Genomic DNA, 15,955 nt, shown 5'->3' with positions numbered 1-15,955 from the left:
CCAATTAGCTTTCCTAGCTACACTGTCAGGGACGCTGGCCCACTCCCTTGCGGGCCCGGTCCTGCTGGGGGGTGACTTTAACTCCATTGCCGACCCCTTGCTGGACAGGTCTCACCCCCCCCTTCGTGACTCCCCGGTTCACAGGCTCTCTAGGGGTAGGAGGGACTGGCAGGAGAGCTGGGGACTCATAGACGTTTGGAGAGGGCAACACCCGACTGATCGGGATTACTCATTTTTCTCAGGGCTCCATGACTTGCATGTCCGTTTGGACACCATACTTTGCTCCCGGGAGGTGCTACCATGCGTCACTGGCTCAGAGTACCTATCGAGAACAATCTCAGACCACAACCCGCTCCTGCTCCGGCTGGCGTGGGTGGCGGAGAAGCCCAGGGTTCCGCTCTGGAAACTGCGGCCTGAGACACTGGAGGACCCCCTCTTTGGGGAGGCCCTAGCGGAAGGCGTGACCTCGTATTTCGCGGAGAATGTAGGGACAGCAACATCGAGGGCGACGGAGTGGGATGCCTTCAAGGTAGTGGTGAGGGGTATCTGTATTAGAGATTATGTAGGCGTGCGGAGGGTACTGCTGAGCGATTTGGCGAAGGCGGATGTTGGACTGAGGGAGGCGGAGAGGAGGCGGCCTGGACGACCGGAACTTCAGGAATCTCTCGGTTTGGCCAGGGAGGCGGTAGCCGTCGAGGTAGAGAGGCTCCGAGCCTTTGACTACAAGCGCTATGTGTTACGCTCCCATGTTGACGGCGATAAGGTGGGCACCCTCCTAGCGTGGCTCTCGAACCCCTCCAGGCGATGCGCTCCCATACTCCAGCTGCGGGATATGACGGGGGTGGTACAACAAACTCAACTAGGCATAGTCAACGTGTTCCAGAAATATTACGAGGGCCTGTACAAGAGTGCCCCGGGAGACAGGGCGGGACTGGTGGGTCCCTTCCTGGCGGATCTGCCCCTACGCTGGATAGAGGCTGAGCAGGCGAAGGACTTGGGGTCGGACATTGACGTGGGTGAGATACGATCAGCGGTGAGGCGCATGGCGAGGAACAAATCGCCGGGGATAGACGGACTCCCCATAGAGTTCTATAACAAATATCTAGACATACTGGCACCGCGACTCCTGACTGTTTATAAGGAGGCCAAGGCGTCGGGTCGGCTACCGCAGTCGATGAGGGAGGCATTAGTGGTCCCACTGCTGAAGCCCGGCAGGGAGAGTGATGACCCTGCGTCCTATAGACCGCTCTCTATGCTCACCGCAGACTATAAAATCCTGAGCTCCATACTAGCGGCGAGACTCCTGCCTCACATGGCGGGGCTCGTACATGACGACCAAAACGGTTTTATACCGAAACGCAACACCACGGCCAATATCAGACGGCTCATCCGCATCATGGACGGGCTGACCGAGGGGACAGGGACGGAGCTGGTCCTATCGGTTGATATTGAAAAGGCCTTCGACAGCCTCGAGTGGGACTACCTCTATGCTGTCATGGAGCGTTTCGGCCTGGGAGCTGGCTATATTCACTGGACTAAGGTCCTTTACGCGGAAGCGATTGCGAGAGTAAGGGTAGGACCGGCGGTGTCCCTCCGATACCCGGTGGAGCGGGGCACTCGACAGGGCTGCTCCCTATCACCGCTCCTTTTTGCACTGGCTATTGAGCCGCTAGCAGCTGCAGCCCGAACGGGGCAGCACACCCGCGGAGTACGAACCCGTGACGGACATCATTTCATCTCGCTGTATGCCGATGACTTATTACTATTCCTCTGCGACGGTGGTGAGGACCTACGGAGGGCGGAAGCTCTACTTGAGAGCTTCGGAGAGATGTCGGGCCTACGGGTCAACTGGCCCAAGACAAGCTTGTTCCCGCTGCTGGAGGGCACTGCCCAACCGCAACACCAGTCGGAGGCGGCCTGGAACCCTACCTGCATGAAATACCTGGGGGTCCACGTCTACCATAAGCCGGAAGACTTGCTTGAGGGCAACCTGGGACGATGTGTGCGTGGACTGAAGGGCTGTATGTCCTTCTGGTCCACATTACCACTGTCAGTAGCGGGCCGGATTTCCCTACTAAAGATGGTAGCCCTACCGAGATTACTGTACTATTTCCGGACGCTCCCACTCTGGATACCTGGCTCCTTCTTTAAGCTCCTTAAATCTCAAATCACATCGTTCATCTGGGGAGCGGGACGGTGCAGAGTAGCGCTGGCCACGCTCTCTCGCCCGAAGGATGAGGGGGGTTTGGCGGTGCCAGACTTTGAGCTCTATTACCTAGCGGCCCAATTACAGGTCTTCACGCAGGAGGTAGCGAGGGTATTTCGGGGCCCAGAGGACGAAAGTTCGCGGGGAACGCCCAGGCACGTCCTGGCGTACATAACCCTCCAGCAGCGGCTGGACAGTCGGGATTTGTCGCTGGAACAGCGCACGTACCGTCAATGCTGGAACCGGACCCAGAAGAGAGCGGGTACCCAGCGCCCTTACGCGCCTGAGATATCACTGGCCATGCTGACGGCACTACCACATGGCGGCGACTGGTCGCACCTGCAGGAATGGGAGGAAGCGGGAATACAGGTAGTTGGGGACCTCTTTGAAAGTGGAGCACTGCTCCCGTTCCAGGAGCTAATGGAACGCTTCGGTATCCCGAGAGGGGGATTTCTGCTGCACGCAGCGGTAACCAGGGCGATGCACGCCCACTGGGGCACGGGGCTTGGGGAACCAGAGACGGCAGCGGCGTGCCAGTACACCATGATGGCGGCGGGCACGATTAAAGCGGTTACGTGCCTGTATAATCGAATGATTAGGGAGAATATCCCTCCTCTCACATCCCTAAAAACCAAATGGGAGGCGGATCTGAATAGGGATATACCGGACACGACCTGGGCACAACTTGTCCGTAGGGCTCGCAACAGCACAAGGAACGCCAGGTTCCAGCTGATCCACTACTATGTATTGCATAGGGCGTACATGACCCCAGGTAGAATCAGACGGTATTTTGGCGATGACACAGCAGCCTGCCCCCGGTGCCCGGAGGAGGGGGCTGAGTTAGTGCACATGCTATGGGCGTGCCCGGCCCTACGGGACTTTTGGCAGGAAGTAGGGGAGGTACTGAATGAGGTGACTGAACGATCGATAGAGTACGGACCGGCCGAATGTCTTTTGCACTGGTTTCCCCATACACCCAAAAATAAGCTCACGAGTAAGTTCATCGACATGGGACTGATGGTAGCTAAGAGAGAGATCACCAAGAACTGGAAGGCGAGGCTGGGGCCTACTCCACGGAGGTGGCGGCAGGAGCTTCTGAAATGGGCCACGGCTGACAGCACACATAGATACCAACTTGCGCGCAGGACCCCTAACCAGACAGCGGCTGACACAGCGACCGCATGGGAAGTAATGGTGCAGGCACTCAGGGATAGCGAAGCTGACGCAGAGGAGGAGACTCCCGGGGTGGAGGGCACGGAGGAGGCGAGTTGAGGCCCCAGGAACAGCAGGAATATGGGGAGCATGAAGCTAGCAACCCAGGGATGGTATTAACGTGGCCTTAGGCGGGTGATGGTGTGCGGGATGGGTTGGGGGGGGGAGTTTTATGGGTTAGCGCAGGGAAGGGGAGTTGGGGACTAGCGCGTAGTTTAGTAGGACTATAAAAGTAGACATACACTTAATCCGGACACTAACCACTCCACTGTACGGAACGTCAGGCATGGATGAGCAGAGGCTTTAACGCCGCCCAACCCCCGGGTTGTGGGCCAGACGGCTGTGTACTGATTGAAGAAATGTGTTATATATCTGCTGACACTTATGATGCTATTGCTATGCGTGTATTGGCCTGTACAGGTATGACTACAATAAAAATTATTTAAAAAAAAAAAAATAAAGATCTAAAGATATTCTGTCTGATCCTGCTGCTTTTCCGGTAGCGAGTTCTAATAAAGCTAATTCTACCTTAGTGCTTGAGACCTCTTTTTGAAGGTCTTCCCTTGTTGTTTCATCGATAGTCTTCTCAAGATCTGTTTCAATGAGCCAGTTATTCAAGAACTCTTTAGTGTTAGGTGTTAACTATTTCGTTTTGGTATAGCTTCTGGTAATAGTCTTGAAATGCCGCTACAATGCCTACCGAGGAGGTATGTTTCTGTCCTCCATATTCAATGGATTGGATGGAATTATGCGATTGCTTCTGGCGAGTTTTAAGGGCCAGATGTTTCCCCACATTTTCTCCAGTTTCGTATATTTTATTCCGATTTACCTGGAGAATTTCTGCTGCTTTTTGAGATAAATCCCTATTAATCTCAGCTTTTAAGACTAAAATCTTACAAAGAATATCTTCAGTTTGCTCCCCAAGATGGATCTGGGTAGCGTGTAGATGCTCTAAGTTTATTAATTCTGTGTTTAACTGTTCAATCAAGCTATCACGATCTTTTTTACGCTTAGCTACAAAAGACACAGTTTCTCCCCTTAGGGCTGCTTTGTAACAGTCCCAGACTACCACCCTGGGTGCGCTGTATTGATTACATTCAAAGAACTCCTTAGTCCACAGCCTTATGTATGTTATATATTCTTGATTAACAAGAAGCTTGCGATCAAATGTCCATTGTGAGTGTGGTCTCTTGTAGCTTGCAACATCAAATACAACAGAGAGAGCGTTATGATCTGATATCGTCTGAGGGGCTTTAGTTATCACAGCATTTAAGGCAATGTCAGTAGTTGACATTATATAATCAATACGTACGTATTTTTTGTGAGGGTAGGAAAAGTACGTATATCCTGGGTCCCCTTTATTTTTTCAAGCTCCAGATATCTCTTAAATTGTGGCTGGCCATCAATTGCTGCACTGCCCTAAATACTTTGGGCTTACGTCCTAAATATGTTTGCTGTGCTTGTCTACTCTGTAAATGGCCCATCGTTCTATTAAAATCACCACATATTACAAGAGAACCAGTCCAGGATGCCAGCTCAAGTTCTAGATCCATAAATAGAGCCGGGTCGTCCAGATTTGACCTGTAAATCGAGCAGATGGTAATGCCTATATTAAGTTGCACTATAGCCCACCTACCATGGGGATCCGCCATTTTCCGCGTTGGTTTATCCTGGGAGGGCCTTGCTAATAAGACTACACCCCGAGTCCTAGATGTCTGTGTAGTTGAATCGAGAATGTTAAATCCAGGAATTTTTAACAGATCTATTTCACCTATTGGAATGTTGGTCTCCTGTAGACATATAATATCCCATGAGCCTTGGTGTATTGCTTGACATAGCTGTGCCCTCTTCCCCCTGTCGTTAAGACCCGCTACATTCCAGCAACCGAGTTTTACCTTCCCCATAGTTTTTTTCGGGTAATCAGACCATACCTAATGTTATACCAGATCGCTTGTTTTCTTGCTTGTATATAAATGTTAAATTTTTTTAAGTAGCGGCTTACCATACATTGAACCTTATTTACTGGCTCAACTATTGTGTTCATTACTGAATTAATTGTACCCTTTGACTTGCTCATTTTATATACTTCCCCCCCCCCCGTCCCCACCACCGCCCACCCCCCGACAAAACCCTCCCCACTTACACCCCAAAAAAAGGCAATTAGACTCTATAAGAGTCTGTGGCGATGGGCTAGCGCTGCCGGACCAATACACGATGACCATGCAACCATGAAAAGAAAACAAGAAGAAAAAAAAGGAGAGGAAAAAAGAAAAAAAAAGGAAGAAAATGAATACAAGAAAATACAGAAAAAATACCATAATGCAGCAATAAGGAGTAAAGGAGAAATGTGGTCCATACATTATTTAAACATTGATATCATCCCCCTCAAAACCTTAGTGTTTACTTCAGTCTATACTAACCTATCCAACTGAGTTATTATATGTAGTTACCCACATTCCAGATCTAGGTTCATAGAGGTGTAATTATGACTACTTTAAGTTCTCTAGGTACTCCTTCGCCTTAAACTCCGAAGTAAAATACTTTGTTTGCCCCCCAAATATAACTTTCAGCTTGGCTGGATTGTTAAGATACACCATCGCTTTTTTGTCTAGAAAGGGCTTAATTAGCTGTCTAAGGCGCCATCTCCTTTCCACTGTAACGTGGCAGAAGTCTGGACGCACAAAGTAAGAGGTCTATTCTCTGCTGCGGCATTATCAGGTGTGACTTTGTCAGAGATGGCTTGCCGAAGTTAAAAGTTCCCAAAGTACACTAGGACTGCTCGTGGGTATCCCCCTGTTTTTGCTGAGGTTTTTAGTGTTAATGGAACTCTGTGGGCCCGTTGCACCTCGTAACTCCAATCCCAGCTGGAGTGTTCAGGGAGGGTGTCGCGAAAAAGCTGTATAATATACAAGCGGCAATCCTCCCCTTCGCTCTTTTCGGGGATACCAAGGACGCGTAAGTTGTTTCGGCGTAGCCGATTTTCGCAGTCCTCAAGTTTCCATCTCACGTCCTGAAGCTCAGCTTCGTGAGCATCCACTCGTTCATGAGTCGTAACCGCCTCATTTTCATTTGAGACTATACGATCTTCCATCTCGTTCATGCGGTCCTTGAATGTACCTACAGTTTTAGTGAGCTTACGAACAACACCTTGGACTTTTTGCAATGCAGCCCGTGCCTTACGTCCATCTTTAGAAGTCTCTTCGCGATGTGATGCGATGGCCTGAAGTACTGTATCCATGACTTGAGTCAGTGTGGCCCCAGGCTGTTCTGGTTGATCCACTGGTACTGCTTGGAGAGAGGGAGATATTTGAGATGACTGGGGTGGGTGCAAATGACTTTGGTTCAGTCCATGTATCGTTGGTGTATAATCCCACGCCAAATCGTTTGCCCCATGATGACCTCTCTTTTTCTTCTTCAATACTGTCTTCCGCCTATCCCGTGGCTCCTTAGCACGTAGGTCTTGATCACTTTCCGTGCTAATGACTGACTCTGCATCGTCGTCATCCAGTTCTTCAAGCTCCCCCTCTGTATCCCCAGAGCAACTAACATCCTCTGAGAATGAGTAAAAGTCTGTGGGGTCTGCAGTCATTTCTGTTTCTATGGCTTCAATTGTATTACCGTGCAGTGTGCTCCTGAGAGTATCCTTTTTTTATGTGGTTTATTTCTGTATCAATTGTACTCTCTTTTGTACACACCTGGCGCACTGTATCCCCAGAGTTCTTACAGCCGGTCTGTAAACTTGCATTGCAACTCTCCCCACTGGCGTCTTCTATCATTGACGTGGATATAGGTGCATCCATGTCTAGCCCAGTGACCCTGATCCCAGTATCCCTGGTAAGGGGGGTATTCGAGCCCTGTATGTTATTTAAGGGAGATAAAATAAGTGTTGCCGGTGTCTCTGGCGCATATGAGGCTAGGTTTAAAGTCACACTGAGCTCTGCACTGCCACTGGCCCCAAGGGACATATCTTTTTCTGCTTGTACCACCAGGAAGTCACCTGCTGCTGTAATAAGGTTTGAAGCCCCCAACCCCGTTGTTGCCGAAGCCTCTTGAATCCTCAACAACTCCGGGGAATTCGATGAGCCAGATGAACCCGAACATTCCACTACACGCCCGGGAGAAGTATCCGATGCAGCTCTCTCCAAATATTCCGATGCGGGTGCTCCGGTCTGAGGGTCCGAAATCAGTGACCCCGGTGGTACTGGCAAAATATCCATTATGTCTTTCTGATGTGTTGTGGGAACTTTCACGCTTGGAACACGTCGTAACATTTCAATTACGGAGGGCGTAGGAGTAATGGGCTTCCCCGCTACCTTCGGGGTAGGAGTCAGCTCTTCCGACCCCCCCGCTGTATTGCTTCCTGCGCTACCGGGGCCAGCTGCTCCACACTTATTCGTAACCTCCCGGTCACGAAGGGCCTGTTTTGCGGCTCTAGTTTTGGCCGCGGCTGCGATAACTGCTGCATTCTCCGGTGCCATTGCAATAGCGAAGACGCCGTCCTGAATGCTTCCCTACTGCTGCCGATTGGACTGAGCACCTACAGGTGAGCGGATGCCGTTCAGGAGCCGTAGCACCGCGAAACCGATCAGGGAAGTGAGGAGTGAGAGCTGCACTCTCAAAGCCGTTTTTTTCCTGTGCTAGCCGCATCCTCTACTCGTACCTCTGTCCACGCCGCCGTCGACATATTTTTTTTTTCTTAGACTTTTCTCCAGCATTGACCAGTCGAGGAGCGTAGAGAAGATATGTAAACTGCACCAATCATATTTGAACAGCTACAGTACAGTCATAGGGTTTCTCTTATCCTCCCGTCAGCATGGTCATCGGAGCTGGTCAGGAAGCTGCTAACAGCGACCTCGCAAGTCGCCGCCATCTTGCCTCTACCATTGACCATTGACTTTCTATGGGAAACAAACAATTTACACATTTACAATTTAAGGATACTTCTAGGATAACTACGATGGAACCCTTTTAGACTTAGACACTTGGAGGGCCAATACCCTCGAGACTACCAGAGCACTCGTGTTACCTCACCCATGGAAGCCGGGTGCATAGGTGTCTTTTGGTGTCGGGTTTCGTCGTCGATTCCAATGGAGAGCTGCGAAGAAGTGCTGCAGGCGACCAGAGGAAAAGTGTCCGGGTGGATCGAAGATCTGCAGAACCTGAAAGCAGAGGAGACAGAGTCTGGGCCACTTGCCAGTGACCAGGGCGGCGATAGAAAGATGCCACCAGATGTCGGGTGATTTCAGGTGAAAACGTGAAGTTTGTCTCTTCAGCCATGAGGTCCAGGAGGCGTCGACGACGACCAGGAGCTGGATTCGGGCTGTCCCGCGAAGGTTCTAGTTGACTGCGGTGCCGGTATCTGGAATGGACCCAACAAGCCTTGGCAAACGCAACCCACTCAGGATGTCGAGATTGGCTTCGGTGCAGACCAGCAAGGTATGGGGCGCTTCTCCTTTGCAGGGAAGCTGGAGCAAGCCTGGAGCAACCAGGAAAGCAAGTTTGATTCAAGATTGGTCTTCTTGGGGGCTCACTAGCCAACGGGCCAGGAACCGCGAAGACGCGTCGAGCGGAAATGCATAAAGCGGGCCCACGGGACACTCATGGAGTGGGGCCTCTGACCTTCGGTGCAAATGAAGCTCGGGGCTGGAGCTTCAAGCACCCTAATGCACAACTTCGGGATACCTCGGTAAGTAGGTGCAGCTTGCAAAATGCAGGATGTCCAGGAGTTCCGGTCCCACGTCTCTCGTGTCCGCCACGGGTCTCAGCTTTGCTGTGAGCGAAGGTCTGGGTCAGAGATGTCTGGAAGTCCGTGTCCTGTGTCGCAGATTCTTCAGGATCCGGCAGGAGCCTCGAAAATGCTGACCAGCAAAGTTGCTGTGGGTGCCTGTTTGAACAGGGTGGTCACTCCTTGACCACGAGGGAGATGTCTTCCGTCTTCCAGTCGAAATGGAACGTTGAAGGTCCAGGGTATATGTTTCAGAGTTTCGTCCAGGGTAATCTAAAGTCCTAGGGACTGGGGTTCTATACTTATAGAAAGTTTAGGGGTTGGATTAACTCTAAGGTCCCTCCTATGGGTGGACCTGGGGAGGGGGTGGTTACACCCCTTTCCCTTTGTCCAGTTTTGCGCCAGAGCTGGGGCGGAGTGCCCCAGCAACCGCTTTGAACTGGGAAATGCATGGAGCACCTGGTGTGTCCCAGGCAGTGTCTGAAAAGCATTCACTGAATGCAACCCACCCTGCCTGTCTGGGAAGGTGCCAGCACCTCCCTGGACAGGAAACCTATTGTCCAAGCCTCCCCTGCCAGAATTTTGTCCAGCAGCAGGAGGGCAGACTCGTGTCTGTGGCAGCAGCATCCATTTTTGTGATGTTCGGGCTCTGTTTAACTTTAACCGGGTAAACCAGTAACTACATGTCTTCTCCCTCTAGAAGGGTGAAATGCTGCCCCCGCCGCAGAACTGGCGGAGGGTTGTTCTTCCAAAGTGTTTGACACCTTACACGACATATTTTGATAAAACCAAACCAAAGTTAGCATTAACAGCGAGGATTATAATGCACTTAAGAGTATATGGTATGGCTATATCATAGAACAGCTATAAGGAGATGGTTCCGAAAGCTGCAGAGGGGCTCAGCTCATGTTAGGGCACCCTCTCACATAAAACCACGCACTCTGCCTCCAGGATTGTCAAGGCCTGCCATCGGGACTTATAGGTTACTATGTATATATATGTAAGGTAGATATCGATATACTATATCTAAGTAAGGGGTGATTACACCACCTTACCCAGGCTGTAAGTACAGACCTGTGGTGTCAGTTTGGAAGGCTAACCAGGGGTGGCACAATACATGCTGCAGCCCCAGGTAGGCCTAGGGTGCACCTATGCCCTGGGTACCTATAGTACACTATACAGGGACTCACAATGGTGAACCAGTAACCAATCTGGCATGTACCTAAAGTACATGGAGTACATTTTATAGAGAAAGCAGATAGACTGGGGTCCGGAATAGCAAGGTCCCAGTACAACCAAGTCGAAAACCAGCAAAACACCAGGCAAAAAGTGGGGGTAACCATATAGTCAGATATCCACCTTCCTACAGGGGACAAGGTGAAAGTGTGATACCCGCAGAAATCTGGACACTCCAGGTATTCTCTATCTTTCAAAGTCACAAAATTGTTCCAAAATGCTGTCAAACTCAATGATTATCGCAGCTCGAATCTTGGTAGGATTGGTGTGATTTTTCCAGGGGTACGAACCATCGGTGACCCCTTGGTGAGAAGCTCTGTTTTACCACCACCCTTGTGTAAGACTTTACACATGTAAAATTCCTAAAGTTTTGCACGATTATGTCATGGACTAAAATTAACTTTGTTTTATGTTGATTTTTCCTTCTCTTGTATATTATTATTATATCCATGTGTAGCTTTGTACTGCTGTACGGTCGCAGTCCCCTCTCGGGGTATACAACCTTCAATGTTTGTTGGGGGGGGGAGATGTGTGGTATCATGTAGCAACACTCTAGGGCAGAGGTCTTCAAACTTTTTGATGCCGAGACCCCCTTGTAAAACCTTTTTAGGCGTAAGGACCCCCTTACGACAAAAGATTCTAGAAACTGGTACTCCTCATCATCAACAACTATCGACAACCATAAATGCGCCTGTTAGACTTCATCACATCCATCCATCCATCATTCATCCACCCACACTTTCACACATCCATCCACCCTTTCATCCTTCCATCCATACGTCCATCCTTTACCTATCCACCCATCTATTCATCCACCCACCTTTTCACACATCCATCCATCCATCATTCATCCATGCAACCTTTTACCCATCCATCCATACATCCATCCTTCATCCATCCACCCTTTCATCCTTCCATCCATACATCCACCATTTCACCTATCCATCCTTCATCCATCCACCCTTTCATTATTCCATCCATACATCCATCCACCCTTTCATCCATACATCCATCCTTCATCCACCCACCCTTTCATCCATCCATCCACCCATCATTCATCCCCCCACCTTTTCACACATCCATCCATGCATCCATCATTCATCCATGCAACCTTTTATCCACCCATACATCCATCCTTCATCCATCTACCTTTTTGTCCTTCCATCCATACATACATCCTTCATCCATCCACCCTTTCATCCATCCATCCTTCATCCATCCACCTACCCTTTCATCCATCCATCCATCCATCCACCCATCATTCATCCCCCACCTTTTCACACATCCATCCATACATACATCCTTCATCCATCCACCCTTTCATCCATCCATCCACCCACCTTTTCACACATCCATCCATCCTTCATCCATCCATCCACCCACCCTTTCATCTTTACATCCATCCACTCATCATTCATCCACCCACCCTTTCATCCATCCATCCACCCACCTTTTCACACATCCATCCATCCTTCATCCATCCATCCACCCTTTAATCTTTACATCCATCCACTCATCATTCACCCACCCACCCTTTCATCCATCCATCCACCCACCTTTTCACACATCCATCCATCCTTCATCCATCCATCCACCCTTTCATCTTTACATCCATCCACTCATCATTCATCCACCCACCTTTTCACACATCCATCCATTCATCCTTCATCCATCCATCTACCCTTTCATCTTTACATCCATCCACTCATCATTCATCCACCCACCTTTTCACACATCCATCTATTCATCCTTACATCCACCCATCCATCCTTCATCCTTCCTTCCATCCATCCATCCATCCACCCACCCACCCTTCATCCTTCCATCCACACATACATTCATCCTTCATCCACCCACCTTTTCTGTGCCTCTCTCATGGGGGTGGGGTCAGTATCTCTCTGTGTCTTCTTCCTTCTTCCTCTCTCATGGGAGGGCATCTCTGTGCTTCCCTGCTTGGGGGGGGGGGGCAGACAGGCTGTATAAACACCTCACGGTGAAGAACAGTTTCAGGCACATTTCTCCTGCACAGGCGCCAGGTATGTGGGACTTGAACCAATGACTGTACTGTCCTTCTGCTGTTTGCTATGTGTGTTTGTAAAGCGCTCTGATACCTACGGGTTAAGCTAGCGCTATATAAAACGTTAAAAATAAAAATAAACCCCACAGCGAAGTCCATTGATTGAACTCAAAGGGCTACAGCCTCCTCCCCCAGACACCCCCCCCCCCCCACTCCCCAGCACGTGTAAGTGAGCCCGGCTGAAACAGCTTCGGGACACACAGAAAGGCACACCCGAGTACTTCACAGGTCTTCAGAAGACCTTTACTTGTTAATGAGGCGTGAATTAGGCCTCCACCGTGATCACCCGGCCTCAATCAGCCTGACGCCAGGAACTGCTGCACGCTCCAACAGAATCTGCGACCCCCTTCCCAGGACTCCACGACCCCCCTGGGGGTCGCGCCCCACAGATTGAAGACCTCTGCTCTAGGGTCTTAGAATGTTTACTTGTGGTTGGGACTAGAACTCAGAGTCAGTTGATCGTTGGATGGCTTTTGGATGCACTCAGATACTTCTTCAATGAGGAAACTCAGCCACAGCTTCGTATGGTTCCCGTTATATACCTCATTACAAATAGAAAGCCAGAATATAAAAGTGGCATTGTTTTGCTATGTTTTCCCATATAGTTACAGCTATATCAGACCTGAAACGTATGCCAGATGAATTAGTCGGCTTCATTACAAAATATCTTACATTTTGAGTCACCCACTGAAATGCAATGCCAAGCATCAATTGTTGAACCGTTTGCGGGGGTTCAAGGCAGGGAAAGGTTTAGCATTTCCCTTTGATCCTTATTTCCTACAACCTGCTTACCACCTCAAAGGCCACCAAGATTGACCGGGCAACATTCTTGTTCACAAAAGTTTGTTGTAAATCAATTCAACATTTTTCTGATGTATTAGAACAAATTTTCCTATTGGAGTTTCAACAAGAAATTGAAATTTTGGGTCACTTTGGGATGGAGTAAACCTTTACCTGTTCTACCAATTAGCTCAAAACTAGAGGATCACATTTATATGCATGTATACGTTTTGGAAACATTTGGTTTACGTTCTTCAATTGAGGCAAAAATATTAGTAAGTCTGTAGGAAAAGTATTTTTTATGACTATGTGAACAATAATTACAGAATCACTATGAGGGCTATGTAAACAAAAAATATTTATATGAATAAATAAAACCAGTGAAAACACCACCACGATCTTATTTCATTGTACCAAGGCTCTAGAAACACCTTTTTTTGTGCCAAAGTTAATGATGCTGCATAGTGGTTGCTCTTCATTGCCAGATGTTAATTAAACAAAGGTCAGTTGATTCTATCCTCCTTACAATTGGTGCTCTCCTCAACAAACGACTGGGTATCAATCATTTGCCTCAACTCCTAAAACAAAACCTGCCCATACCATCAATCTTTCTTCCACTCACAACAAAATAAAGCTACACTGTGGCCGATGGACCGAATGGCTCAGGAAGCGCTTTGTGTTTGACTAATATTCAAGATTTTGTATTTACCACGTTTCTTTTATATCTTTTATTCACTAACAACTCAATGAAAGAACCATGGCTAGAACAAACCTCTTTGTCTGGGGTTGGGCTGCCATCATCTTGCTGCCCTGTCAATGATGATGTCCGGCTCCTGTTTCCACTTGGAGGAAGACCCTGTTCAATTTGAAAGGAACAAAAATCAGTATGGCGATAGACATACAACTTGTACCATTCACTTTAAAACACATTTAGTAATATTGGTAAAACAGAACACTATCCATTTTGGCAGTTGAATGGCTGAAGGAGAGCCTACTAGAAGACTATTGACATTTTTGCAACCTCTGAGTTTATCTTTTTTAATTATGTAATGTATGAAGGGTTCTTATGCCTTCTATAGTTAACACCACAGGAAGCTGTGCATGTAATAAATACATAATACATTTTTTAGTTCTCCAATAGGGAAAATTCAGGTTTGTATGAGCAAACCTGCAAAAGGCAGCAAGTCTCCCAAAAATTAATGGATAACACCACAAACATGCTAAGTGATATCAGATGTGAATTAATAAAAAAACTCAACTGCAAGCACCCCAACTGGCTTTTCCCGGTTACCCGTTAGGGCTGCCTACACTGTGTAACAGTTATATGCCTGCTCCACTTCAGTGCACAAATAAATAGATACCAGGTCTGTGACAACATATATTAGGCATGGAATAGCAACCTATGAAGATGATTCATATTAAAACAAGCATTGGCATAGCCAATGGGTCTTGACTTTGGGACCTTATAAGTGTTTAGCCATGCAACACTTGATGTTGTTGCACCAAGGATATTGTGCTGGATAACTAAACACTTATAAGGTCCCAAAGGCGAGACATATTGGCAATGCCAATGCTTGTTTTTTCTGTGACTGAAGTTTACAGCAGGCACATGCTCACTTCTCACTAGTGGAGAAGTTACGGCATGACGTCATGCCAGGTGAGCGTTGTAGGGGGAAGGGAAATTCCTTGCAAATCCTTCAAAGAGAGTCATTTTCTCTCTGGATCTCCCTTCTCTTTTTGAAACTCAGGAGCAGCAACATTGTCGTGGTGTCACCAGGGCTTGAAGTGGAAGCTTTTTCAATATTATATATACAAGCCATAGTTGCTGCTTATTTATCTTATGCAACTGATTTGTAGGTATGATGTTACTTGTTGTATCCCATATCTGGATGCATTGACAGAAACAGCAAAATACAAGTCGGGCGGCACGCTAGTTAAGCACAGATTGTTTGCTTACAAGTTTTAAGCCACGCACTTAATTGCATTGGCCACGCCCCTTCGAGAGACACCCCCACACACACACAGTTTTTTCTTCCCACGTAAAGCCCTGGCTGCGGGCATAGTTACCCAAACAAGCTGCATCTTTTACTTCCCTGGATGAATGAAGTCCAACATCAGGGAAAGGTAAGGATGCAGGCTGCGGAGAAAATGATTCCCTGGATAAAGAAATCCTGCAGCACCTTAGGCAAAGTTAGAAGCAATTACTATTATTATCAAACAATTACATGTCCCAGCCTTGCCAGACTAATATTGTCAGTGTTCAATGAAGAAAAAAAAATAACTCATCGCACATCCTCAGTGCTAAGCCTGGCACTGCCCTGACGACTCCTATCTCAGGATCACAAAAGGAATAGAAGGAATAGAAAACGCCTATAATGCCGTTGTTGGAAGTTCAAGTTGGTGCTATGTCTGTTCTGTTAGTTTATTTTGCTGAATCAGCCTCCATACGTGTAGCACACAGTAGAAATGGAACATATGCTGCATTACCCGTGCCAATGTACACTTTATTTATGTCCCTCGAGGCGCCCCTTCCCCCAGCATCAACCAATCGGCTAACTGCTAGGTCGATTCTCAATTTTTTATTGAAATGTGTTCACATTCCCCGTGTCTCTTAATCACAGATGTGCGTGTGTGGGAGCTGCGCGGGGCGAGGGTAGTCCAGTTGAAGTGTCTGGGAATCAGGGACTGCCGCCATTGTTATTGCAATGGGACTACACCG

The 15,955-nt window shown here is 48.3% G+C and overlaps 1 protein-coding gene across 3 annotated transcripts in view; it reads right to left on the bottom strand.

Annotated features, from left to right (window-relative positions):
- Positions 1-15,955, bottom strand: part of GOLGA4 (golgin A4) — an 853,888-nt gene that overhangs the window by 721,984 nt on the left and 115,949 nt on the right. For all 3 annotated transcript variants that reach the window (XM_086964776.1, XM_086964774.1, XM_086964775.1), the window contains exon 2: positions 14,009-14,092. In XM_086964776.1, coding sequence (XP_086820902.1) covers positions 14,009-14,092 — 84 coding nt within the window. The remainder of the gene's footprint in view (positions 1-14,008; positions 14,093-15,955) is intronic.

This window comes from Lissotriton vulgaris, chromosome 4_1 (genome assembly GCF_964263255.1).
Source record: "Lissotriton vulgaris chromosome 4_1, aLisVul1.2, whole genome shotgun sequence".
Taxonomy (NCBI): Eukaryota; Metazoa; Chordata; class Amphibia; order Caudata; family Salamandridae; genus Lissotriton; species Lissotriton vulgaris.
Note: the sequence above shows the minus strand (reverse complement) of the source record. Positions and strands in the feature narration are given on the sequence as shown.